The 26,176-nt window shown below is 46.1% G+C and overlaps 1 protein-coding gene across 1 annotated transcript in view; it reads left to right on the top strand.

The window, feature by feature from the left end:
• Window positions 1-25,102, top strand: part of TAOK1 (TAO kinase 1) — a 73,038-nt gene extending 47,936 nt beyond the window's left edge. The window contains exons 11-20 of the mRNA XM_086624801.1: window positions 1,569-1,736; window positions 2,595-2,798; window positions 4,020-4,154; window positions 4,732-4,968; window positions 5,737-5,865; window positions 7,384-7,587; window positions 8,107-8,346; window positions 12,633-12,845; window positions 13,933-14,115; window positions 17,960-25,102. Of these exons, the coding sequence (XP_086480927.1) occupies window positions 1,569-1,736; window positions 2,595-2,798; window positions 4,020-4,154; window positions 4,732-4,968; window positions 5,737-5,865; window positions 7,384-7,587; window positions 8,107-8,346; window positions 12,633-12,845; window positions 13,933-14,115; window positions 17,960-18,421 (2,175 nt within the window). The 3' untranslated portion in view covers window positions 18,422-25,102. The remainder of the gene's footprint in view (window positions 1-1,568; window positions 1,737-2,594; window positions 2,799-4,019; window positions 4,155-4,731; window positions 4,969-5,736; window positions 5,866-7,383; window positions 7,588-8,106; window positions 8,347-12,632; window positions 12,846-13,932; window positions 14,116-17,959) is intronic.
• Window positions 25,103-26,176: the final 1,074 nt, after the last annotated feature.

The raw sequence follows: 26,176 nt of genomic DNA, 5'->3' as shown, positions 1-26,176 counted from the left end.
TGAAGGCTTTTTATTCTCTCCCATCACCTATATGCTTTACATATAGAGCTGAAATCCACTGTTCTAATAGTATCCCTGGAGAAAAAGGGGCAGAGAAAAGCAGGGTTTTTTCCCCATACTTTTCCTTGTCATGAATAAGCCTCAGCCATCCACAGGTTTTCTCTTGCTTTATTTCTTAGCTTTTTTTTTTTCTTCATTTGTGGTCCTGTATGTTGCAGATACTTGGTTTTCCTTGCTCTAGTCTGGAGACAAAGCCAATGTGGTAGATTGTTGCAAAAAGCTGACGTGTTCCTAAGTGAACGCAACTCGTATACCAGTTAGGTGTTGGAGATGCTGTATTGGAAGTTTGACTTTGGTGGATTTCTTTTGTGGCATCAGGTGGCATTCAGAATTTTGCCAAGTTGTTGTTCTCTTTACAGTGCTCATGACGTTATTTTGGGGGATTTTTGTCCCAGCCATGTCTGGGACATCTTGTCTGCTAAACAAGAGATTTTTTTCCAAAATTTCACTTTATGAGGAAATGGATGCTATTTATGAAGGTTTTATCATCACCTTTTTGCATATTTTTACTTAAATGGTTCTGAGGACTTTTGCCTCTTGAAAAACTGTGTATTCAGAAAGTAAATGCAATTATCCAGTAAAGGTTTTAGTGTGGGTGGGTAGTCCTGCCAGTTCAGAATTCTGCAGATCGGTTTTCTTTTGAGCAATGCACCGCAATTAAAGAGAACATTGATGGAAATTAAACGTTTGTGAATGTATTCCTTCCATATCTATAGTCTGAAACAGCTGCATGCCACTTTAGAGACAGGTAGGGAATGTGACATTTTGGAGATGGCAATGCAGTTCTCCAAAGGATCAAAATGAAACTAGCACCGGTGTTAATAATGACTCATGCTTGCACAGCACATTTCATCTGGAGACTGCAAAAGCTGCTTCTGACATACATTAAACAGGACTTGTTTTACCTATTGGCAAAACATAGCCACCTTTGCAGTGAAATGCAGTGAATATTTCCAAAAAAAGTGCATTACATGGCTCACTGTTCAGGGCCAGGCTTGAAGGTTCACGGCCTATTTTATGACTCAGAGCTGTATGCTAAGTATTTGATTCTCAAGCTTTTTTAAACAAGGAAAAGGGTTTTGTAGTGAGAGTTAGCTGATGAGTTAATTTACGTTTGGTTAGAGATACTTAACCAGTCTAACGCCTTCGGCATTTACGTGTTATTTGTTGCTCTTCCCCCCTAAACCACAAGTAGATAACATCTCTAAATACCCCATCATCCAAAGAACTCTAGGTTTAAACCGAGCCTGTTTTCATGGTACCTGAAATACCCTTTCTGGTTTTGTTTACGTCTTTACTTTTTGGTCGCTGTCTCCCCTCAGAAAGCAATCATTCTGAAATCATTCCGGATCATGAATTCTAAAAATAGTGCCAGTGTAAGCTGCAAAGGTGGTGTTCTGCTGTGCAGGGAAGAGGGCTAACAGACCCAACTAGAGCTCGTAATTTTATCCTCAGAGCACGTACGCTGGGGGCATAAAAGGTCACTCACCTGTTGGTGTGTTCTACAGCACATGTTTGTTCTTCGGGAGCGGCCCGAAACAGTGTTAATAGACTTGATTCAGAGAACAAAGGATGCGGTGAGAGAACTGGACAACCTGCAGTATCGCAAAATGAAGAAGCTCCTCTTCCAGGAGGCACACAATGGCCCTGCAGTCGAAACACAGGAGGAGGAGGAGGTGAGAGAAACTTTGGATTTCATCACTGGACCAGAGAATGATGCTGTCGTTTAAATAACGATAACTCAAATATTGCTAAAACGAATGGAGGCTGTTTACACACCTGGCTGCAAACTGTCTTCCTCTCTGTGCTTGGAATAAAGCTACCCCAAGGCACAAACAAGGACAAAGAGAGTAGATGCCTAGTGCTGGCATGAAGCTGTGCCATGTGTTCATGCTTGAACAGTTAGCTTCCAGTTCTGTAAATCCTGGCTTTCTCTGCCTGATTATAAGGCTTCCTGAGGACTTTTCAGCAACTGCAGTTAACCTCTGTTTTGACCATATGTACAAGGCCCTTGACAGTCTTCTAGTTTTGTCTGGAGAATGTTTTTCTGAGTCTTAAGACATAGACGTTTGTACTTGGTGGAAAAAGAAAGTCATCAAGGAAATTTTTGTCCTTTTTTTCGGGTTGCATGCTGCAGTCACCATGCAGAAATCGAGACTCTCTGAATGGCAGTTCTCTCCTGTACAGAAAGGAACCGTGCGAGGTGCAGGGTTCCAGCTGAGCACTTAGATGATGCTGGTGTCAGAATGGTTTCTGGTGATGCGCTGTGGCTGATACACGATAGAGTTCAGCTGGTTATCATGCTCCCTGTTGAAAACAATCTGACATCAGCCAGTTAACCTTGACAAGGTGGATTCTTTCTCTCCCCAACATCCCACAAGAGGAATGTTTCATGGCAATGCCCGGAGGGTGGGAACTGCCATGATGTGGCAGGGAGATGCCTGTAGAAAGGAATGGAATGAGCATTTCATTTGGTAATGTCCATGGACACAACTGTGATGGATTTGGATTTTCCCATAATTCCTTTCTCCTAGGAACAAGATCATGGTGTCGGCAGGACAGGAACAGTGAATAGTGTCGGAAGTAATCAGTCCATTCCTAGTATGTCTATCAGTGCCAGTAGCCAAAGCAGTAGTGTTAACAGTCTTCCAGATGCCTCGGATGATAAGAGCGAGCTGGATATGATGGAGGGGGACCACACCGTGATGTCAAATAGCTCTGTCATTCATTTAAAGCCGGTAAGCATTAGATTTTTACTGGATAACTTTGAAGGTGTGAAATGGGAGAGGATTTGGTTGACACAGAAACAAAAAGTCAAGTGCTTCCTATTCGAAATCATTATCTGCAGATTCTAATATTGTTTCCCAATATATTAATGTGTGTGGGAAGCTTTAGAAGGTTGTGGTAAAAATCATTTATTTCTGTTGATTCACTAAAAAATTGTTTTACTAATTGCATTGTTTCAAAACTGGTTTGCCTTACTGTGAGGAGTCGGAACGGCAGCTGGTGAATAGGTTTGTTTAGTGGGTGCCCTTAACTTGCAGAGCACTGCTTCATGGGACAAAGGGATGTGAGGCTTCTCCCTTTTTACCTCCTAGTTAGTGACTTCTGAAATACAAGACCTACAGCAGCAGTTGAAATCTGTTCCTGAAGCACACACCCTCCCAGCTCTTGGCTTGGATATTCGGTTAATGAACAAAAACGCATGGGAAAAGGAATGCAGCACTCTCGCCATGGCACGCTGTGAAACCGCTGCCCCTGCTTTCCCTGTGTGCCATGAGGGATAACTGGGGCGCATCCCTCTGAACCGTGCTGCTCCTGCTACGCAGGGGTTATCGCACGTCTTCTCAAACCAGAAACCTTTCCTTAGCTAATGATAGGTGTGGTTAGAATGTTTGTTCTGTGCCCAGATATGCAACAAAGATGCAGGTATTTCCTCGGGGAGTTAATTAGTATATCATATCTAACTGCTAATCACTCTGTGATGAATGACAAACTCAAAATAAGAATGTGGAATACACCATGACAATTTTTAAAATTTGCTTTGAGGTATTTCTGTAGTAGATATAATGAAAATCTTCCTCTGCCTTTCAGGGTTACAAAGATGTTTTTGTCTTCCAGGCTTGATATAATCTATTTTACAGCTTTTATGTTTTGTTGAAGTAAACTGTTCAACTCAGATTTCAGTTTTCCATTTATTTTTCTCATTTTCAGCTTTAATTAGTAATTTTCCTCCTAGTAATAAAAATGCACAATGAAATTTCAAAAGCAAAGATCCTAGATCAGAGCTTTTGTTGCAGTATGTTCCTTCAACCAGCTTATTGGCAGGAGGCTCTTTCAGGGCTGGTGAATGTAAAATGGGTTTGCTTCCTCTTAAACGTCTTTTGAACCAGACCGAAATAAAAATCTTTAGTAACACAGATTCTCTTTATTCTCTCACGTTAATATTGGCTGATAAGGAGGAAGAGAACTACAGGGAGGAATCGGACCCTCGAACAAGGGTGTCAGAACCCCAGTCTCCTCCCCAAGTATCCCGCCACAAGTCTCATTATCGCAACCGAGAGCACTTTGCTACCATACGCACAGCATCGCTGGTATGTTCAGGTTTTCGTTCTGATGAAGTTGTTTAAGAAGGGATGCCTTTGCACATAGCTCTGTGAAACTACTTAGAGCTTTTAGAATTTCACCAGAATACGTGCTGTCCTCCTTGACTGAGATATTTTCACTGAAGTGGTTTAATCTAAGTTGATAAAAACTTAAACGTGACACCTGGGCAAATGTAATTTGTGTATATGGGATATTTTCAAAACCAATACCCCTAGCAGAATGCAGGAAACTGTTTATAATAATAAGCTGGTTTTTATTTTCATATGTATGTTACGTGTATTTGTGTGTGTATATATGCAAGCTCATATTGCAGTAGGCTAAAAAGACTTTATTTAGTACCAGCTTTATAACAATTGTACGGTTTTTCTGCTGGAGCCCATGTGAGCTTATCTTCTACAGCAGAATTCGGTTTCTAATCTGCTCTGCTGCCATTAGGATATGTGCTTTTCTCTACAACAAAATCATATTTCTTTACTGAATAGTTTTCTTTTGTGGTTTGAAGACTGCCGAAAAGCAGATTAAGCAGCATTAACTTACTTTGGCCCGATGCGGTTATCTTCCTAGGTGACAAGGCAAATGCAGGAACATGAACAAGACTCTGAGCTCCGAGAGCAGATGTCTGGCTATAAACGTATGAGGCGGCAACACCAGAAGCAACTGATGGCATTAGAGAATAAACTGAAAGCAGAGATGGACGAGCATCGCCTCAGGTTGGACAAAGATCTTGAAACACAGCGTAACAATTTTGCTGCAGAAATGGAAAAGCTAATTAAAAAGCACCAAGCAGCCATGGAAAAAGAGGTAGGAGATTATGGTTTAGCGGAGACCGGTCTATATTTGTTAATTACATTGAATTGCCCACTTCCCCTCACCGATGAAGAGATGACATTGTAGTCTCTTACATGTCTGTTTTCAGGAACCAAGCAAATTGCTAATTAGAAAAAGGCTAATACATCACCTCCTTACACTAAGGGGTTTATGTAACTAGAGGAAAGGTATGTCCTTCATCACAGTGCGTTGTACTAAACGTTAGCATACTGACCCCAGAAAAAAATACCACAGGGTTTTCCTTTCTTTTGCCACGTGTATGCTGTCAATAACCAGCTGCCATCAAGTGTTACGGAGGCAGATTAGCCTGCAGAGAAGTGCACCAGCTACACTTAAATGTTCACCATCTAGTTGCTTATGGATATGGGTGGTTTTATGCTTTTAAATAATTGATAACAAAGCAGTGCCGCCTACAGTGATTATTATTGATTCTTTTTTTTCATCTTGGATCTCTCGATGGAGGGCTAAGATACAGTTTATCATAAGGTGTTGACTTTGTTAGGCAAGACTAGCTGAACAATAGGGCTGAGGAAATGAGGCACTGAAAAACAGCTCCTGCTGGGTGCCTGGATGGGGGCAAATGAGAAGAGGGTGAGAGCAAGCTCCTGAGACTCACGCGTATTCCAAGTCATGGTGAGTATTGTGGTGACTGTGCCATGAGTTCTTGGTCTTGGGGCTGGAATGGAATGTGAGCTGTAATCCTTCGGGACTCAAACTAATTTGCTGCTGGATTTGCTGTAGGCTAAAGTGATGGCCAATGAAGAAAAGAAGTTTCAACAGCATATTCAGGCCCAACAGAAAAAAGAGTTGAACAGTTTCCTGGAGTCCCAGAAGAGAGAATATAAACTCCGTAAAGAGCAGCTGAAAGAGGTAACTCGTCTGTTCTGAGAAATACAGTATGAGAGCAGTGAACATTCAGAAATAAAAGTGCTGCTGTGCACAAGAGATATTTTGCTGGATTGCAGCAAGTTCTGCATTTCATGAGCAGACTCCTGTACATACAGTATTTGTTTCATATCTTTGACCTTAGAGTAAGAGAGTTAATTTATATACTGGCATCTATATGTTTATCTTGTGAAAGTACAAACTTCTCCTTTGTTTAATATTACTTTTTAGCCAGAAACGTGCAACTTTGGCAGAAAGGTAGTTTAAGAAAGGTCATGAGCATTTTTCTCATACCTTGTTGCTGCAGACATTGACCATGCGCTGCAGCAGTTAGTGAAGTTTCTTATCACTTAAATGATATTTCTGTAGCAACAGCGAGAAAATAGAGCAGTAAAGATGATGTGCAGATTTTTTTAAAAATGAAAATATCTGCAAAACACTATTTAATTTTAGTGGAGAAAGTTGTGTAATAGTTTAATAATCACTGTATTGTAGTGACAGTCATGACCTTTGTGAAATGCAGAGAAACTGTAGAATCAAACTTCCTGATTCTTTTTTGTGGGGTGGCTGAACCCGTAAGCACTATAAATAATTTTTTTTGAAAGAACCATTTAGTGCTCAGCCATCAACTTGGGTGACGCAACTTTGGAACTTGCTCCAAAGGGGAATATTCCCAAACACAGACATTTCCCAGGAGAAAAACGGGCTAAAGAGCAGCAGAGCCAAGAAAGATCTAACAAAAACTATAGTAGTGTGGGCTTTTTATAATAACATAGAATCTTTTTCTAAGTGGGCAGTAGATCACAGAGCACCAAGAAACACTGATGAAATACAGAGGAGTCCTGTCTCATGCTTAATTTGAAATGCATCACGACAAGTCTGGTTACTGCATGGGCATCTCTAGTATGCAATTCAAGCAAACAGAGGCTTTTGCCAAAGATGCTTCAAGCTGTATATTGAATCGAATACAAGCGTGGAAACTGTGGCCTTATGTTTCACCTGTGAGCTCATTTATATTGTTTTGTAAGTTATGGAGTCTCAGTGAGCAGCCTTGCCTTGATAAGTTGCTTGTAAAACAAGTACGTGTTCTGATCAAGCAAGACAAAAATTTTCTGATGTGCTTCATGTGGCTGGAGTTTTGTATGAACAGCGTTTGTAAATGAGATGGGATGACAACGCTTTCCTTCTCCTCTCAGTCCATCATTTTTATGTTTTGAGCTGCTATATATGTCCAGAAACTGGACAAGAAACAGTGTTTTAACGGGTTAAAATGGCCAATGAAAAAAAAAAAAAGTAGTTGAATTTTCTGCACTGTGAATTGTCTCCTGGTGTTCCCGTAGATCTGTGATATGATGTGTTTTTGCAGAGGCTGGAATGGTACCAGCCACGAGAAAACAAGGTGGAACGGCTTAGTCTGAAACTGTTCATTAGGCAGGACTCAGTTGTTAAGGGCCACGGAGCTTAATGTGACCATTCCGCAATTAATGACTTTGCTGTTATCAGGAGCTGAATGAAAACCAGAGCACTCCGAAGAAGGAGAAGCAGGAGTGGCTCTCCAAGCAGAAGGAGAACATCCAGCATTTTCAGGCAGAGGAAGAAGCCAACTTACTGAGGCGTCAGAGGCAGTACTTGGAGCTGGAATGTCGCCGCTTTAAGAGACGGATGCTCCTTGGCCGCCACAATCTGGAGCAGGATCTGGTTCGGGAGGTAAGAGAATAAGCAGAGACGAAACCTGGAACCACCTCTGTGAAATGTATCTCGCAAGAGCACCTGCCGTTCCAGCTCCAATCTCACTGAAGCGTAAATTACCACATGAAGTTTTTTGGTAAAATAATGGCTCGATACATTTTGCAGTGCCATCTGGTAATCCCGACGACATTTAGGGGATCACATGGAATGAAATGTTCAGATTAGTGCCCTATTGTGGGAGAATTACTAGGTCTGAAAAGTCAACAGGCGCAACAGTTACAGTCCTTTCCAGAAAGTGCTTACTGTGAATCCTGCTGAGCATCTAGAACAGGAAGAAGAAAAGTGAAATAAGGAAGGAAAAAATTACCGGTGGCGGTGGTGCTGTCTGCTTCTGATAAGACGTAGAAACTCTGTGCTCTGTCCTCAAATGCCTTGGAAAGAGAGAAATGCCCTTGTGAACAAAGTGAAATGTCACGTTGTGAACGGAAATCCAAGTAAGTACAAAGAATCTAATAATTGCCTCTGTCCTCCTGTCAGGAGTTAAACAAAAGGCAGACACAGAAGGACCTGGAGCACGCCATGCTGCTGCGTCAGCACGAGTCCATGCAGGAGCTGGAGTTCCGCCATCTCAGTACCATCCAGAAGATGCGCTGCGAGCTGATCCGACTCCAGCACCAGACCGAGCTCACCAACCAGCTGGAATACAACAAGCGCCGGGAGCGGGAGCTGAGGCGTAAGCACGTCATGGAGGTCCGGCAGCAGCCCAAGAGCCTGAAGGTACGATGTGAGCTGCTGGTGGTGGTGGAAGTGTGGTGCATTGCAACTCAGTTCTCGCTTGCAGTGCGTGCAGGTCCAAGGTGGTTTGGAGTTCGTTGACTGGAAGAGGTATCTCGTCTGTAATGAACACCTTTTTAAAAAGTGCCATATTTGTCAAGTTGCATAACTGCTGGGTGGAACTGAAGCTCTACCAGCACTGTGTGTGTGAACCATAGCCGTGGTGATCGGGGTTGCAGTGCCTTGTAGACAGGCCATAGTAGCACTGTTCCCTTGTTTTGTTTGGAAAGCTATTGTTCTCAGCAATGTGCCTTCCTTTCTGTGGTAGTTTAAAATGTATTTAATCTTCGCAGTGCCATTTTATCCCCCCTCTTCCCTCTACACTGTTTTCTGATCCTGTTCTTCCCATGTACGAGAAGAAAATATGTTTTTCTGTAATGAAGCATTGTCATTTAAAAAAAAAAAAAAAAGCAAAAGAGCTTTATGTTCCTGTGTGCATCGGAATGAACTGCACTCTGTCTTGGCTAGCACACCTTGTTATTGTTTTTATATTGAAGCTGGTATGCTGGCAAGTGTGGGGGAAGCGAGAGAAATACCAGCCAGCTGCAGTGTCCCCAGGAAGCTCCCAGCACTGACCTTTGCTGTGTTGTGCTCTTGTGGGTTTCTCGGGCTGCCCTTGTAACTGCAGTGGCTGACCAGAGCTATAGGGCCCCTGTAATTGAGGCTTTTAGTGTTTTCATTGTAAACCTTCACCTCATCCCAAAGAAGTCCAGTGGTTTTATTCTGAAGTGTCTGAGAAGGGAGTGTAAGGCCTTTCAGAAAGCTGCCTGGTACATTTCCTTTGAGGCAGACTTCTTCTCTCCACCCAGTGTTGAGCTGTTCCAGTAACAAAATGAGTGTGTGGCATACTGAGCATGGGGTTTCTTTGTTGTTCTAGGTCTTTCTTTCCTCTTCGTGATATTTCCCATCTGACTTAGTTTTCACCACCTGCAAGTTATCTTCTTACAGAGAAAATAACCAACTTGAAAATAGAACTTCAGCAAGAAAAAAACCCACAAACCTGATTTGTCAATATTAGAATAATATTAAATAGTGAAAACCTTGCTTGTGAGAACAAGGGACCATCTGATCGCTGTTGAGAATCTCCAAGGATATGGTGTATAAATAGCTGATGACTTCACAGGGAAGCTGTGCTGCACTCTGAGCTGAATAAAACTGAAGCAGCTGTATTAGGTTGATCCTTCTGAGATTAGCGTGAATGAGTTCTGCCTCCCCAAGGTGATGCGGTGCAAACACGAGTGGGCAGCGTGTCCGTTCTCGTTCCATGGATGGCAGTCAGGACAGCAGGATCAGTGGTCTTTCTGGGCTGCAGAGGCTTGGCTGCCCTCTCACCTCTGCAAGACTCTTCAGCCCCTTCCTCTGGAGTCCTCAGCCCAAGACAGACATGGATCTGTTGGAGCAGGTCCACAGGAAGACCACAATAATGATGTGAGGGCTGGAGCACCTCTGCTATGAAGACAGGCTGAGAGAGTTGGGGATGTTCAATCTGGAGAAGGGAAGGCTCCAAGGAGACCTTCTAGCAGCCTTCCAGTACCTAAAGGGGCTACAAGAAAGCTAGAGAGGGGCTTTTTGCAAGGGCATGTGTAGTAATAGGACAAGGGTAATGGTTTTAAACTAAATTGGGTAGATGTAGACTAGATATAAGGAAGAAAGTTTTTTACAATGAAGGTGGTGAAACTCTGGCGCAGGTTGCCTGGAGAGGTGATAAGATGCCTCATCCCTGGAAGCATTCAGCATCAGATTGGATGGGGCCCGGAGCAATCCGATCTACTTGAAGATGTCCCTGCCCATGGCAGGGGGGTTGGAACTAGATGACCTTTAAAGGTCCCTTCAACACAAACCATTCTATGATTCCCTTTTCCAGTGAGGACAGGGCTGGAGCATTTTGCAGGGAACACGGAAGGCTTGCGCTTTGCTTTGCATGGCTGTTCTGCGATTAGTGAAGGATTTCAGGCTTGAGCTGTCAATCCAGCACCTTTGCACCCACACAGGGCTAATAATGCAGCCTGCTGGGCAACCCTTCGGTCTGTAGTACAATCCCCCATTTATCGAGACCGTTCCCTCGCATTAACGCTTCTCTTGCTTCTGACTAATGCAGGCAAGTATTCTTAATTGAACAGATAATTTGACTATTTGTTCAGTTTCTCTCTCTAGCAACGTTTTCCCTCGAGGGCACATGTTTCAGGCTTTCCCTTTGTTATTTAGTGAGGTTCTTTGTCCTGAAAGCAGGTTTTTTAACGGTCAGTGTCTGCTGCTGCTGTTACAGCACCAGAAGGACGGATAACTAGAATTCACCCTTCAGTGAAAACTGCTCTGTTATTATTTCGAGTGTGTTAATTGTGATGCAAATACCCTCTTGCTGGTATTTCACAATTCTGGGTCAAAATGATCTTGTCAGAAGTCTGACTGGAAACCTTACCCCTCCCTTCTGTTTCCTGTTGTTAAAACCTTTGGATTGGAAGCCTGTAAACAGAGTCCAGTGTCCAAGTGAGACTTCACAGAAAGTGAGAACGAAATAAATTGCTGGTATTTTGCTGTGACCAGGTCCCTGACGGAAACGTGTGACCTGCTTCCCTTAGGGGCAGGGAGAAACAACTGTAAAGGTTTCCTAGATAGATATTATTTATAGATATTCCTATATTATATATAATATATTATAATATATCTATAATAATAATTTCCTGTGAATTTAGAAGGGGTAAAAGCGATGTATTCTTCTCCATGATACATGTTTTGGTTTGAATGAAACCCATCTTCGTCCTGTTTTTTGCATCAGATTAGCCAAGTGGAATTGTTGGTTTGTGCAGCAAACATGCTGTGTCTCAGTTGGGCTGGGATGCGTTGCCTGATTCCACTGCAGCTTTCTAGGTAGCCACGAGTGCAGTGCCTGTCACCTGCCCCGCTGAGCCCTGAGCTAGTGCCAGGAGCAGGCAGTGGAGGAGCTGACGGGAGATGTGCACATACCTATATATACATACACATATACATATCTGCCTTGCTGGTTCCAATCCCACAGCTCTTCCAACTTTCTCAAGGGACATGAGTCTTCTCCTATGCTCTGTTCCTGCCCCCAGTGCTTCCAGATTTGACCATGATCGCTGACAGTGTGAATGACCCAGAGTGTTTATGGACTGCCCTGTTTGGGGGTTTAGGGGGTATTTTTGTTTGTTTTTTCTTACCATGAAGAGCTTGACTGCCCGTCAGTTAACCAGCATCGCTTGTCGCTTGTGGATTTTGCTTAGTTAGAAGTATCCTTCCCAGCCCTCCTGTAGAAAGATACAGGGAACTCCAGAACACCCTTCTTTTCAGGGTATTAAAACAGATGTTTTAGATGTTAACCCTTTAGATGTTTGCAGATGTTAACCCTTACGAGCTGCTCTGGAGGCAGGTAAGGCAGGTAAAGAAGAAAATAATTAATTTCCTCAAAGTCATACAGCAAAGTCAGGTCCAGATACGTTTCCCAGGGTTAATGTCTCCCAGCCCTGGGTGTAATCACAAAGTTAGGTCTCTAAACAATACAGAGATCCTAGCAAGTGCAAAGGGAAAACTCTGTCTCCAGTAAGCCTCCATTAGGACTGGGGAATTGGTTTTTTTTGCTGGACTGGCACAGTGCTGATGTTGCTTTTTGTGTGCATCTTCAAGCGTCTGATCTTTCCCAGCCATTTTTGAGTATCTTTATGAAGACTAGACTCTTAATGTCAAGGATTAGGATACATCTTATCTTCATCAAACCCTCAATGGAAAAAGTGTTGCTCTTTTTCCCTGTCCCTTCCCATGCACCAGTTCCGCTTCTTTTCGTAATGTTAAGTGCTGTTCATATATATGTGCCATGTAAGCACAGTCGTGTGTAAGTGTGGCTTTTGGTGCTAACAAATATTAGTCCTGTCCCTCAAGAACTTTTCTTGAAAAGCAACACCCAGGACTGGATCCAGTCCAGTGACAAATGTGAAGCTCTTTGTGCAGAGACAGCTGTATTTAGGCTGGAGCTTTGTTATAAAAGTGTCTGTATTGTAATTGTTTCGCACAGTAGCAGTGTCAAAGCAGCTGCAGCAATAGTCGTTGCCTGTTGTGTATTTTGCTTCCCTCCTTGCACTGTAGATGTTAATATACATTTGTGGATTCTTGAACTCGTATCCTTAATGTAATCCTAAATATCCATTTGAATGGATATTTCTCCCATTTGAAACATGCTGGTTTTTTCTTTGTTTGTGTCCCCTCCATCTTTCCAGTCAAAAGAACTACAGATAAAGAAGCAGTTTCAGGATACATGCAAGATCCAAACCAGACAGTACAAAGCACTGAGAAACCATCTGCTGGAGACCACGCCAAAGAGTGAACATAAAGCTGTCCTCAAACGGCTCAAGGAGGAGCAGACCCGGAAGCTGGCTATCCTGGCTGAGCAGTATGATCACAGCATTAATGAAATGCTCTCTACGCAAGCTGTGAGTCACCTCCGAGGGACCCAGGGTTCCTCAGCCAAACAGGGATGTTTGCATTTTAACCGATCTGTATCCTGACAGCAGGCTGTCTGCTTCCGTGCTGCGCGCGCCGTACCCAGCACAGTTGTTCCTCTGTATTTAAAAAGCAGCATTCAAATGCAGAGGAAAGAGGTGTTACTCCCTTCTGGCAGGTTGAAGGGGAAGCTGCTGTTGCAGAGATGCAAAGTGGTGCATCTGTGTGGCCAGAGGACTGCTTTTGTGTGCGGTTCGACAAAACAAATGTCACTGTCAGAGCATCGTTAAATAACGTGCAGCTTGCTGTCTTGAGTCGTTTCGGTTTTGATTTGTCAATGGTACCAGCCAAAGCATGTCCCACTGGTGGAAGATGCTCATTGAGTCATGGAGGAGTCCAGAGTTTTGATTGTAAATGTGAAATAATGTTTAAAGTGTCGTGAAAGTTCTGTGATTCCTTCTTTAAGAGATTCCTTTAAGGAATGACCACATGAGCAATGCTTTGAGTCCTTGCTACAACCAAACGTGCAGTTTTCTTTGCACTTGTTGCATATTGTGTCCTGCTCGCATCATTCTCTATAAATTCAACTCTGAGGCAGGGTAGCTGTCTTAATTTACGTATGGGAAGGTTAGAAGTTCAGTATCCTATTGCTTGTAGGTTTATGTCATTATATTCTTTTGCCTGAAGTCCTGCATCGGCAGGGATACGGACTTAAGTCTCCTGTGTTCAGGTAATTGGTTAATCCAGTTGAACGGAGCAAGAGATCTTCTCTTTGCCTCTAGCAAAAGGAGACCTGTGGATGTTAGCACCTCCAGCAGGCTGGTCTCTGCAGTATGGATCATGGTTCCTGAGACACCACTGCTCATCAGCATCACTTGCATCAGCACTGTGGGCTCACTGTCACCAGTCTTTGTCACTATAGGTCCTCTGTTCAGTGAAACGAAGTACAATAGAGACCAATTGTATTGCTAAGAAAACAAAAGTCCCATCCCATTCTCTCCCCCTCCTCGCAGTCCTCCCCCGGAGTGTCAGGAGTGGTTACCCCATAGTGAAACGTTTCTATTGTCTCTTTCCCAGCTGCGTTTGGATGAAGCACAGGAAGCAGAGTGCCAGGTTTTGAAGATGCAGCTGCAGCAAGAATTGGAGCTGCTGAATGCATATCAGAGTAAAATCAAGATGCAGGCAGAAGCCCAGCATGATCGGGAGCTGCGTGATCTTGAACAGAGGGTGTCCCTCCGTCGGGCCCTCCTTGAGCAGAAGGTAAAATGGGCAGGCGAGCAGCGTTAGCGCGCTCCGTGTTTCAGATCTTAAGTTGCACTGTACTTATCAATAGAGAGAGAAGTTGCTTTTACCTTGCTGTATATAGTAACACAGATCACTTGGGTTTTCGCCTCTCTGGGATGATAGCTCACTGACACACAGGCTAAACTTTCTGCCAGCTCAGCCATCCTATGTGAGCAGCTCCTGGCTGGGATAGAGCTGCTTGAAGCGTGCCAGAGGGAGCCGTGCCTCTCTGGGCAGAAGGGAAAGTGAACAGTTCTTTCTGTCTCTGAGCTGCAGATTAGCTTCCCAGCTCATCAGAGGACAGACAATAACAATAACAACCTAAAGCTGAGGGAAGCTTTCGGAATTTGCATAGTATCAATGATAGGTATCTTTGGGGACGGGGGCAGAAAAAAGGTAAAATGTATTTGAGACCCTGTGTTTTATGGTAATGTTATTTTACTGCAGATCTACTCCATTTTTCAGGCTGTGGAGACCAGGCTGTGGTTTCCCTATGAAATGATATTTGTTAAGCAAACTGAAGTAACCAGACCACAGGCATGGGTGACCTGCTGCTCCCTAGGTTGCAGCTTGTAACTGGCTGTGTGTGTTAAGGTGCTCCTTGTTGAAGGATGCTTTCCTGTGCAGTGCGAGACATGGTGTGCATAGAAATATAAGTGGCCTACACAAACCAGGGGAAGGGTAATGCACCAGTCAGTGAAAGGAAATACACCATCAGCCTTTCTCCTGCAAGTTTTTTCCCCCTCTTTGATATGCCCCGTGGGTGCCAGCCATCGCCATTCACACAGCAGTTCCCAAGTTTTCTGATCGACGGTTATTAAATTAGGGCGATTACTCTGTGGCCTCGAGGTTCTTCACACTTAACTCCTCCCAGAGGCTAACAGATGGATGCTGGGCCCTCGTCGGAATAAAACTGCTCCACCTCACGGTCAGCCGAGGAAGGATCTCCAAGAAGACGGTACAGCCCTATGTGCTTTGGCCTCCTGCAAGTAGACTTGAATCTCTGGAAGTAACTGAATTTGTGAAAATGGAGTTCCCGTGTGGCGCTGGCATTTTAAGAGCTGTCTTCAGACCTCATCGCTAGCTGTTTTGCTCCCATCCAGAAGAAGACAGCTCTTGTCACAGCCCTGCGTTGAGTGTACACCCGTGCTGGATGTGCATTGCCCTCTTGTGGCATGGTCTACTGGGAGCTCAGGGAGAGGGACGGAAGGATGGCACAGCCAGCCTGCCGCTCCTCGCTGCCCCTTGTCTGGGAGAGCATCGTATATGGTGCTGCATGTAGCGTTATGTCAGAAGTTGAAGTGAGGCCAGTGGCTTAAGGAAACACACATCAATCAATAATAACGTTGTATAAGTCTTTCAGGGTGGGCCAGGATTGAAGTCTCTGTGCACAGAAAGCCCCTGCGGAGCATTTGGCATCAGTAATGGCAGTAGGAAGCTTGGCAGTGCTACATCACTGAAGATAAAAAAAAAAAAAAAGATAAAATTAGGACCTAGCTAATTTTGCTGTTTGTGTGCCCTGTGTGTCCCTGTGTGAGTTCTGGTTTAGAATAGCAAAAGATTGGGTGGTCCTTCGGTGGGAGGAAGGTGGGAGCCTTTATTTAGCGATAGGTGCAGTGCTGGTGCATTGCAACTCACAAAGGCAGCGCCCAGCGATGAGGCTCTGTGTCTTGCTGGGGTTACAGTCACTTAGTGGCCGCTCAAGGGAAGGCATGTGGGTGCAAAGGTAGATGCATCCTCCTTTTGCAAGGGTGTTCTTTGGGAGAAGGGGTATTGTTCTGGTTTTGTAAGAATTAAGAGTTGTGAGTATTCCGTTGTGGGTCGCTCAGCGATGTCGCCAGGTGTTTGCTTGCATCTGCTAACTGAAACCAGGGAACGGGGAGGTGCGTGCGCAAGATGGATGTCTGAATTTATATTCACAAATATGTGCGTAGCCTGTGGCAAAGTCAGTCCCTGATGCTCAATAATAAACCAGATTCCAGAAGTTAGGGTGTGCGCAGGACTCTGCACAGTGTGCTCTAGTTTTGATGATGCCCATCACCATAGTAACTCACCGGAGCATCCGTGTCTGACTTAGGCCAAGGAGGGAGTAGCCAACCCCATCAACACGCAGCCTTGGTGTGCCGGTGACTGAGGTGCCGTACAGGCTGTACCCTGATGCTGTGTTGTCGGTGTTGCACCAGCAATGAACATGTCCCAAGAGTGTCTTTAAAAGACTTCAGATTTACTCATTCCTTCCCACGTGCTTCAGACACCTCATCTCCAGAGTCCTGCCTTCTGAGGTCGTTTCCAAGTGACGCCATTTCAGCGTGGTGCGGTAGGCATGCCTGGCTGTGGAGTTCAGTTGCGCGAAGCCCTGTGTGTTACGCTGTCACAAAGCCTGAGAACTGAGCTGCTGGACATGCTGGAGACGCTGTAGTTTTGAAAAAGGAAGAGGAGGATTCTGCTTAGGTGGCAGGACTGGAAAAAACAAGTTGGAGCATTTTAAAGAGCTGACGTTAGAGAGGGCACCTTCTTCTTCTTTGGCCTTTTCCAAGGCAGCTGAGCACTGCGTGGCTTTCAGCAGCAGGAATGCTGCTCAACGGAGGGAGTCGGTGTCACTCACCCAGCACTAAGGAACAGGCAAGTGGATAAGGCAGGTTCTGAAAGCCCCAAACGGCCCAGGAGATGACTCACGCCGGAGCAGATTGTTTCCTAAATTCCAGATTAAATCACTTTGCATATTCCCTGACTAAGGCAAGAGAGTGCTTACAAGTACAAGCTCTGGCCAGTGCCTTCAGCGCAGACCCGGATAACACCTCTTGGCCGCTTTGCTGCCCACCGCAGGGGAGATGCCAGTGAGCTATGCTAGAAGTCTTGGCTGCTGCTTTTTACCCATTTGGTCTTTTTCACCAAGGCCAAAAGTAGCTTTTTCAGTGCTGGCAAGAAAATAATGGAGTGATTCTTTGGTTCTCCACCTGACTGCAAGGATTTCAATAAGAACGGCTTTCATCCCTGTCTGATGGTGTCAGGAGGCCGTAGTCCCATGTTCTCTGTACTTCGAGAGCTAATCCCAGTGCCCTTACCAAAATACCGTTGGAAACCGATTTGGAACAGTGTTACGGGGAAGAATCTCGAGTTGTCAGCTTGTGTGGCAGATTATTAGCCAGACGATACACAACTCAAACATCACTGCCTGCCCTCTTCAGCCACACACCTGGGGAAAGCATCAGGGTAATGAAATATGAGAAACCAATTTAGGAAAGGGGTAGATAGGAGGTGATAAAAGTGAGGTAAGAAAATCTGACCAGTGAACACTGGAGAGGAAACTGCATGTGGGCTCGTGCATTGAATCCTGGAGAAAATAGCAGTCGTCATCATCAGATTCAGCTACAAACGGTGAAGGTCACACGAAGCTGTGTTGGCAGGTGTTTGGCTGTATAGGCACTGTGCTTGGCAGTGTCTGAAGGTGCTTTCTTAGTAGGCTTTTATGGAAGCTGTAGAGTTTGCTGCATCTTAAAAGATTAACCTTAAAAGATGAAGCTGTTAGCATCACTGCAAACTTTGGCTTTGCGTCGCTAAAACTTCTATTATCACCAGGGAACAGAGACCAAGACCCTCCAACTGGTGTTCACCATGCATGGGCGTGTGCAGGTCTATGGGACTTCTGTATTCAGAACAGATTATGTGCCAGTGGACATCGATGTGGGTCCAGTCTCACGTAGCAACGTGGGGAGAAGGTTCCTCATGAGCTCGCTGTTAGAAGCTCTTCAGAGAGTTGAGGCCATGCGTGTAAAGGAGTCCTGCTGCTACAGACTGTCTCTTCTTTTTTCCTTCCTAGATTGAGGAGGAGATGCTGGCGTTGCAGAACGAGCGTACCGAACGGATACGAAGCCTGCTGGAGCGTCAAGCTCGCGAGATCGAAGCCTTTGACTCAGAAAGCATGAGGCTAGGTTTTAGTAATATGGTTCTTTCTAATCTCTCCCCCGAGGCGTTCAGCCACAGCTACCCGGGAGCTTCTGGCTGGTCCCACAATCCTACTGGGGGTGCAGGACCTCACTGGGGTCATCCCATGGGTGGCCCACCACAAGCTTGGGGCCATCCAATGCAAGGTGGACCCCAGCCATGGGGTCACCCCTCGGGGCCCATGCAGGGGGTACCTCGAAGTAGTGCTATAGGGGTCCGCAACAGCCCCCAGGCTCTGAGGCGGACAGCTTCTGGGGGACGGACGGAACAGGGCATGAGCAGGAGCACAAGTGTTACTTCACAAATATCCAATGGTTCACACATGTCTTATACATAACTTAAACAATAACTGAGGGTGGCAATTCCACTGGAGCTGTCTGCCAACAGAAACTGCCTACAGACACCAGCCCAGCAGCCTCCTCAGTGCGGTGCTGACGTGTGGAAGCTGGGTGCACATGGAATATTGTATTCATTTTGTAAAGCATTACGTTTTGTGTTTACTAACTGGGATGTCATAGTATTTGGCTGCAGGGTTTGGGGGGGTGGTTTTTTGTTGTTTTTTTCGTTGCTGTTTTTTTTAATTTTTGGAGGAGTCTTGGGAGGACGTCTGAGAAATATATGCAATTAGTCAGAAGAATTGGCTGGTGGTCTTCACACTGACAGGACAGAAGGGCCTCAGACTGCCCTCGTTACACCATCCATAGGAAGTCTGAGGGAGAACGGAGACCTCCTCCCATGTCCATAAATTTCGAACTGCCACCTTGCAAAAACCAGGCGAGCTGCCTTTAAACCGACATCCAGGAGAGGAACAGCTGGATCTTCTGTTCCATTTTTATTTGTCATTAAATTGGATACGTTTCTAGGGTATTGCCTCTGCCAACAGGCATTTTCAAAGACTTGTAGGTGAGGAAGAAGGGTGAGAAAGAGAGGCCAGGAGACACCAGGGCTCAGCAGGGCCCTCCTACCCAAGTGCCCGCTCCGTGTCATGTAAGAAGCGACATTCTCTCAGAAGGCACTGGTCAGCTTCCTGAGAGCGTGTAGGTAAACCTGTCTGGAGGGAACAGGCTAGAAATGTTTGAAATTGTGTTCCTGCTTTGGCACTCCCTGGCTGTGCTGCTGGTAGCTCAGACGAGGTTGGGCAGGGGAGTGTTAAGTAATGCACTTGTACAGCTAATACTGTGACATCTCATTTTAGCTAAGAATCAGAATAATTCTTGGAGCCCAGCATAGTCCTTTTTGCTCCATTCAGAAATGTTTAGACTTTCAGCCAATCAGTCTCAAATGCCAGAGGTATTTTGAAGGATGCCATAGTCACAAAACGCCATTGATCGGGTTTTTCATCATGACAATACATCCACCAATTTATTACCTTTTTGGCTTGTTGCAATTTCCTGTTTACATGTAGAGTGTAGCCAACTGTTTAAATGTTTAGTTGCCACAGTGTACCAGGAGGAGCTGAGCCAATGACTCTTTCCCAGCTGATGACTAACCCACGTCACCACTGTAGATCTTGCTGCATGTGAGGCTCCTTTTTACTATTTTCGTTGCTGCAATACTTCACAACTTTTACAGTCCCTTGGGATGCTGTGATATTTTGGCAGCGTATCACACCATGCGAGAAGGCACTACTTCCAGAGGCTCGGTGGAGCTGCTGTACTACTGAAAGGAAGCAAAGGAGGTTGTGAAATCCGTGCGGTGATAGAGGGGTCAGGGAGTCTTAACTAACCGAATGGCTTTGTGGCATCGTGTCAGCCCTTAGTGCTGGGAACTGGAGATGCCTCCATGCTCTTGTGCCAGTGCCAGGGCGGTCTGGGTGAGCCAGCACTGTGTGGCCGGGGGAAGAGCCGGTAGATGAAGTTTGGCTTGAGGCAAAGATTTCCGTCTTGGGGACTGACCAGCCAGGGTTCTTTGTAAATGTTTTTCCTTGCACACTAATCATCTTGAAGAAAACACTAGCTGCTAACTCTAGGATTTGCCTTTAATATGTTTATAGGGCTCAAAAGCAAGGTTTTCCGAATGTGTTTGTCCATGTGACATATTTATATAGTAAATACTCTAGTGTCTCGCTGCTGTTCAGTACTCTCGACAGGGCGACGTTCTTTCGTTAGCTAAATTAACATCCGCTCCCAATCCTTAACTCTCTGCCAGTGTCCGGTGAATCCAACTGGGATTTCTAGCATCTTGACGTAGCATATCACTCTAATCGAAGATGGAAACTCTACCAAAATACATTTGAGCAGCCCCTTAGTAAGGAGCTTGGTAGTACTAACAGTTGACCGAAGCCTGGGATGAGGCGGTCCTATGGAGGTGACCCTGGTTGTTCCCCAGGGGCAAGTGGTGACTGTGAATTGTCCTGTCCTTTCCTCTGCTATGTTTTCACGTGGAATTGGATGTTTTAGGGTCATTCTTTTGCATTGCAGAGTTGTTGAAATGCAGCAAAACTGATGTAAGAAAGGTACCTGTGTTTCCCTGGGGTTAGAAAGAAAGGCAAAAATGAAATGAAAGGCCAAAATTGTGTGAGATTTACCGTGGGAGAGTGGAGGGTGTGCCCAGAGCATGGTGCTAACACAGCGGTTTGAAGTTCAGCTCCTCTATCACAGACAGCAGCGGGCACAGGCTATGCCTGCAAGTTCAGTGGGTTCATTCTTTTGCTTCTGTTACGGTTTGAATCTGGTCAAAGTCTCTGGCTTAAATTGAGCTACTTCAACAGAATTCTCTCAACCCATCTCTTTGTGAAATGTCAAGCATGACTGAAAAGCTGAATCCAAACGACGGCTATCCCATATTGGCTTTTTTGTATTCAAAAAGAATTGTGTAGTAACCATTTTTACATGTATATCATGTGCAGACCTGGACTATTCCAACAAGTTAATATTTTAATTAAAATAGTTTGCAAAAACTGATTCAGGTCAACTGGTCTAAATGTGTGTGTCCCTGTGTGTCCGTGGGGGAAGGAAAGCTGTCCCAAACAAGCCTGATCTTGACAGAAAGCACCCCGCATATTTCTGAGATAGATAAACCAACCATAAAATACGCTGAGACGCAAACACTCTCTGAATCAGTTTGCAAACTCTGTTTTTAAAAGTAAACCCAATTACTCCGTATTGTACTCATTGCAGTCATGCCCTAACCTTGGCTTTAAAAATACTGTAATCTATAAATTGTGGAACCTACTCCAGTACCTCAGCAAAGATGTTCCCCTACATCTTTTATGTTAGTATTTAACACGGGGGAAACGCTTCTGTATGGGCTGCTTTGCAAACTTCATTGCAGTATTTCCAAGTCAGCAGCTTGACCCCTGAAATCTGTTTTTCTGTGGTGGTTTTTCTCTGCCCTTTGCAAAGACCTAAAGTTCTGACGCAGTTTAGCCCAGAGATGAAAAAAAAAATAGAAAAGCCAGCATTTTCACCTCTTTTGATTTTATTTAATTAAAACCAGTGAAAGGGACCTCATTTTTCTTGTGGTCCCAGGGACTCAGCAGCCTCCTCTCCCTCCCGTGCTGAATGTTACGTGCTTTCTTCCTCGGATGCGGCACTGAAACGGAGACCGCGGCTCCGTTTCACCTGCCTTTGCTCCGAGCCTGCGAGCTTCCAAGGGGTTGAAGAAATCAATGCGGTAACAATACCCAGCTTCCCACAGAAAATTCCCTGCAGCCATTCCTTGCCTGGCTTGGGGCCAGGCTGCCATCGCTCCGTGTCCCACCCAGCCCTCCCGCTCCGTAAGAGCGTGCGTTGCACACTAGCTGTAGTAACCTGCACGGGGTGCACCCCGCTCTATCCTGGGATGATGCTGGTTGTTAAACCCCCCCCAGGGAAGAAGACCCCTCGCGCTTCAGGCTGCCCCGGCCCTGCTTACGTGCCATTTCTTGAGAGGCAATAAATTGTATCGTACCACTGTCTACCATTACTCTGTTGAATACGCACATCTCTCTGGGTATATGTATATGGTATCTCATTTGTATATATTTATATACTCTGTTCGTACGTGTGTGTGGGTATACGTGCACGCACACCTCATGCTGTGCATTTCTGCCAGGGCACTTCAGTTCTGCTGTTCTTCAGCGCTCCTGTTCGTGAGCAAAAGCAACCCCTGCGGCGGGGCTCTCTGGGGCGAGGGCACGTACATCTGCACCAGCTGTGCCAGGGCTGAGTGCAGTCAAAAGCCCTCGCTTAAATCCTGCCCTGCTAATTGTAGCTTGCTTTTTCTGGGGCGCGGGAGGGTAGGATGGCTGCTACGGGTGTGCTGGAAAGGAGAGAAGAGCTCCCAGAGGGTACCGGCAAGTCAGAAGACAGCAGAGAAGAAAACAAGATGGTGTAGCGGTAGGGAAGCAGTCGAGGCAATGTACGGATCTGCTGGGGAGGCGGTGAGTGGGCCGGTGAAGTGCTCAGCGGGCTGAGCTCAGAGTCCCCAGCTGCGTCTCGCCAGGAAGGATCACAAGCCCGGCACGGTCTTGGCACGCTGCAGCGGCACAAACTTTTGGCATTCCTGAGTTCAGGCCACCACTAACTCTGAATGCTGTCTGCCTTTGTGTGCATCTGGGAACTAGAGCAGGTTGTGTGGAGAATCAAGAGAGAAGCTAAATTGGAAGATTTAAAATATATATGCGTCTGTGTGTATACGCATGCGCATATATATATATACACGCACAGACACTTTTGGTCCGTTCTTTATTCTGCTTAGTTGTGTGTTTTGTTACTCGAGTCCAGCCTTGTTCTTCTCCTGGGTGCTTGCTCTGCAGTTCTAGTAAATCTTGCCCTGGTCTTTAGTAGAGGGGCGAGTGCCATGCCGGGCACCATGAGCTCCTCAAGCTGTGAAGACCCTTCTAACCTTCTCCTTAGTTCCTCTACAGACCCCATCTTAGTGAGACATCTGGCAATTTGGGGAGATAAATGGTTCTTGCATGTGTCAAGTCACAGGTGTTCATCCAGCTGTATTATTTACCCCCAGGGAAGCCCAGCCAGCTCAGCAGCGCGCCAACCACGGGCTCTCTTGGTGCTACCAGAGAATTTGGAGGCTGTTTTCTCCTGTGTCCCTTTTGGAAGGTCTCTTGTGAGTTTTCTAGCAGAGGCTTGAGTTTGTTTGGGATGTCCCTTTCACAAGTAGTGTCATCTTTAGCTGTGCTCCTTTAGCCTGTGAGACTTGCCACCCCGGCACTGGCGGGCAGCGAGCCCGGAGCCACGTGCCAAGGATGGAGGAGTGGTGGATGCCCAGACAGGGATGCCAGTTGGTGTCCCTCTGCTGTGTTTGTTTCAGTTTGCACTTTTATGAGTTGATTGAGCCGGAGTCTGTTGAGAAATATGTGTGAGGCACTTCGGAGGGTTGTGGGTAGCTGTTTACAGCCAAAAAAAAAAACCCAAAAGCCGGTAGTAGACATCACCCCACCAGGGAGCGATGGCAGCACATCACCCTGGTTCCTGTTGCACGATGAGGTTCAGGCAGCTGGGGAAAGAAAGGCCTTTGTCAGCTGGAGAGGGACTTAGTAAATCAGATTTGCTGGCAGACAAGCACCTTAACTACTGAGCTGTGGGTCTTAATACTTGCACTTCACCTGAAGGCTCCTCTGGGCGGGGAGGAAGGCAGTTTGGGATGTGACTGTTGGCTTTGCACCCGTCTGGCATCCTCAAAACATCCTAAAGCCATGTCCTAGGGAAAAAAAACCACCAAACCCCGACATGGGTTCCCTCTCTCCTTGCTTTCTCTGAGTGCACACACTGAGTCCAGGAACCAGGAGGGGCGAGTGTTGCCCCCATGGATGTGAACAAACCGGGGGGGGATCATCCCCCCCACCCCGCCTCGCCCCTCCGGTCCCCTGCCCCGTTCCCCACCCCTGAGTACGGGTACCTCAGAACATGCACAGTTTGAATTTTCACTGACAATTAGTTTAATTATTGTGAGTGAAAAGAATTGTAATTATCTGTAAATATGTAGGTAACAAATTGACCTAGTTTCTGTATTTTTTAAGTTTTTGTACTAAAATTTATAGATACAGTATGTGCCAGCTAGCAAAAAGCTACTGTAATTGCCAGTTGTAGTTCAGCATGCATCTAATCCCCGAGACGTGTCAAAGTGATGCTGTAAGGATTTGTGCTTAATTAATTGCGGCGCAGCAGCGGCCGGTGGGGTGGGAGGGCTGGGGCGGCCACTAGCCCCCAGCCTGGGGCTTTCGCCCTCCAGCCTCCCGCCAGGTTTTCCGCGTGGACTGTGCGTGATCTTCATCCCTGCGGCGTCGTGCGCTGTCGGTGCGAGGGACGGGGCGGTGGCTTTGAGCTTTCTCTGGGGGCTCAACTCGATGGGAACCGAGTTCAGGTTCTTTGCTGCAGTTTCCTACCGGCTCACGGCTGTTTTCCAACCTTGAAATGGTCTGTTTTCCCCTTCTGACTGCTTTTCTCTTCAACTCGAGATCATCTAAACCTACTAGAGGAAAAAAAAAAAAAATTAAAAAATAGACTTTCATTTAAGATCGTTGCCTGCTTTTAGTGCCAGGATCACGCATTTCTATGGCAACTCTGAGCTCAGCAGAGTTAGGAATCAGCACGGGGTCGTTAACGAGCTGAAGTTCGTCGCCGCTGCTGTTGCCCGGCTCTGGCAGCCGTGCAGGGCCAACCTGTGGGTGCGATGCAGTCGCCCGCGTGGGTCTCGGTGCCCCTGCCCCGGCTGGCGTGAGCTGCAGGACCCGCCGCGCAGCGAGGGGTGGGCTCTCCGGGAGTGAAGGCAGGACCCATCTGTGCTCCTGGTCCTGCGGAGTCCGCGAGCGGAGAACAGCTTTGCTGAGCATCCCAAGGAGCTGGAGCGCCGGTGAGGCCGCACTCTCCAGGTCTGGGTGTCCCGGAGGTGGTAGGGGACGGGAGCTTGTAGGGATTCCAGGATCAGAGAAGGAGAGGCAGACGCGTGCGTACGGGTTTGGCTTCTGGCAAGCAAACCACCCCCTTCCTTTCTTCAGCTTTTCTTCCCTCCAAACCCCCTGGCAGTTCTTCCCCCCGGCTTGCTTGGAACAGGAACGTTTTTTTACCTGCCTAGAAACAGCTAAAAGTTGGGGTGGGGCGGGGGGCGGGGGAGAACTCTGATGTAAATAATTAACGTTAACGAAGTGAAGTGTGTATAACATAAAAGGCTACAGCCCTTTGGTGACTTGTAAATGCTCGAGAAGGTTGTGGTGAGAGGCGAAGGGCCAAGCGACCTGCCCGGGGCTCTGCAGCCATTGCTGCCCCTCCGCCAGCGCGGGGCCAGCGGGCTGGGAGTGGGGGGCCGGGGCCCACCCTGCGTCCCTCAGCCGTGGGGGCCCCCTGGGTTAGTGGATGGAGGGTAGCGTGACGTGTGTAATACGGATAGGAGAAGCTGTGTGAGGTGTGTATAGTGTATATTTAAAAAAAAAAAAAAATAGCTTGCTTGTATTGTGAAGATTTTAAAGACAAACTTGAGAATTCTAGCCTAACTATTAACACAAGTTTAACATCAGTTACCCCACTGGGTTCAGAGCCTCTTGAATGTATATTCCTTTTTGTAACCTAAACGACCTATTCTTCTACCAGTCAGCCAGGCATCCTATTTATATTTTTAATTTTATATATTACTTTCCATTTGTTTTCATTATTTCCAGCATGTTTCTGGTTTGGGGTTTTGTTTGTTTGGGGGTTTTGTTTTGTTTCTTTTTTTGCACAAGCGTTGTGTGAAGTCAAAGAAATGTAAACTCAAACCTGGTATTTTCCAACCTGTTCCCCTCTCCCCTTCCTCTCCTGGTTTGTTTTGTTTTGTTTTTTTTCTTTTCCACCAAAAGTTTGGGATTTTCTGGGCTGGGATGCAGCGGGTGGGAGGAGGGGATGGCTGTTTTCCATTTGCAGCTTCTGTGCAAATGCCAGGACTTTTGCCAGTCAACTAAAAACGCTTCACTTGCTGGTTGCTTTTAAAAAAAAAAAAAAAAAAAAGAAAAAAATCCACAAAAATGTAACCTTATCAGTCCGACGTAGACCATGGCAGGAGGAGGGGAAGTGCACACCTGTAGCCACACAACTCGAGCTTTGGCTGCGAAACTAAAGCAACCCCTTTGCTGGCGAGCGGGTGGCTGCACGGCGGCTTCCAGCCCCCGACCCCGCGG

This window comes from Tauraco erythrolophus, chromosome 21, assembly GCF_009769465.1.
Source record: "Tauraco erythrolophus isolate bTauEry1 chromosome 21, bTauEry1.pri, whole genome shotgun sequence".
In the NCBI taxonomy this organism is placed as follows: domain Eukaryota; kingdom Metazoa; phylum Chordata; class Aves; order Musophagiformes; family Musophagidae; genus Tauraco; species Tauraco erythrolophus.
This window is presented reverse-complemented; position numbering and strand designations above follow the sequence as displayed.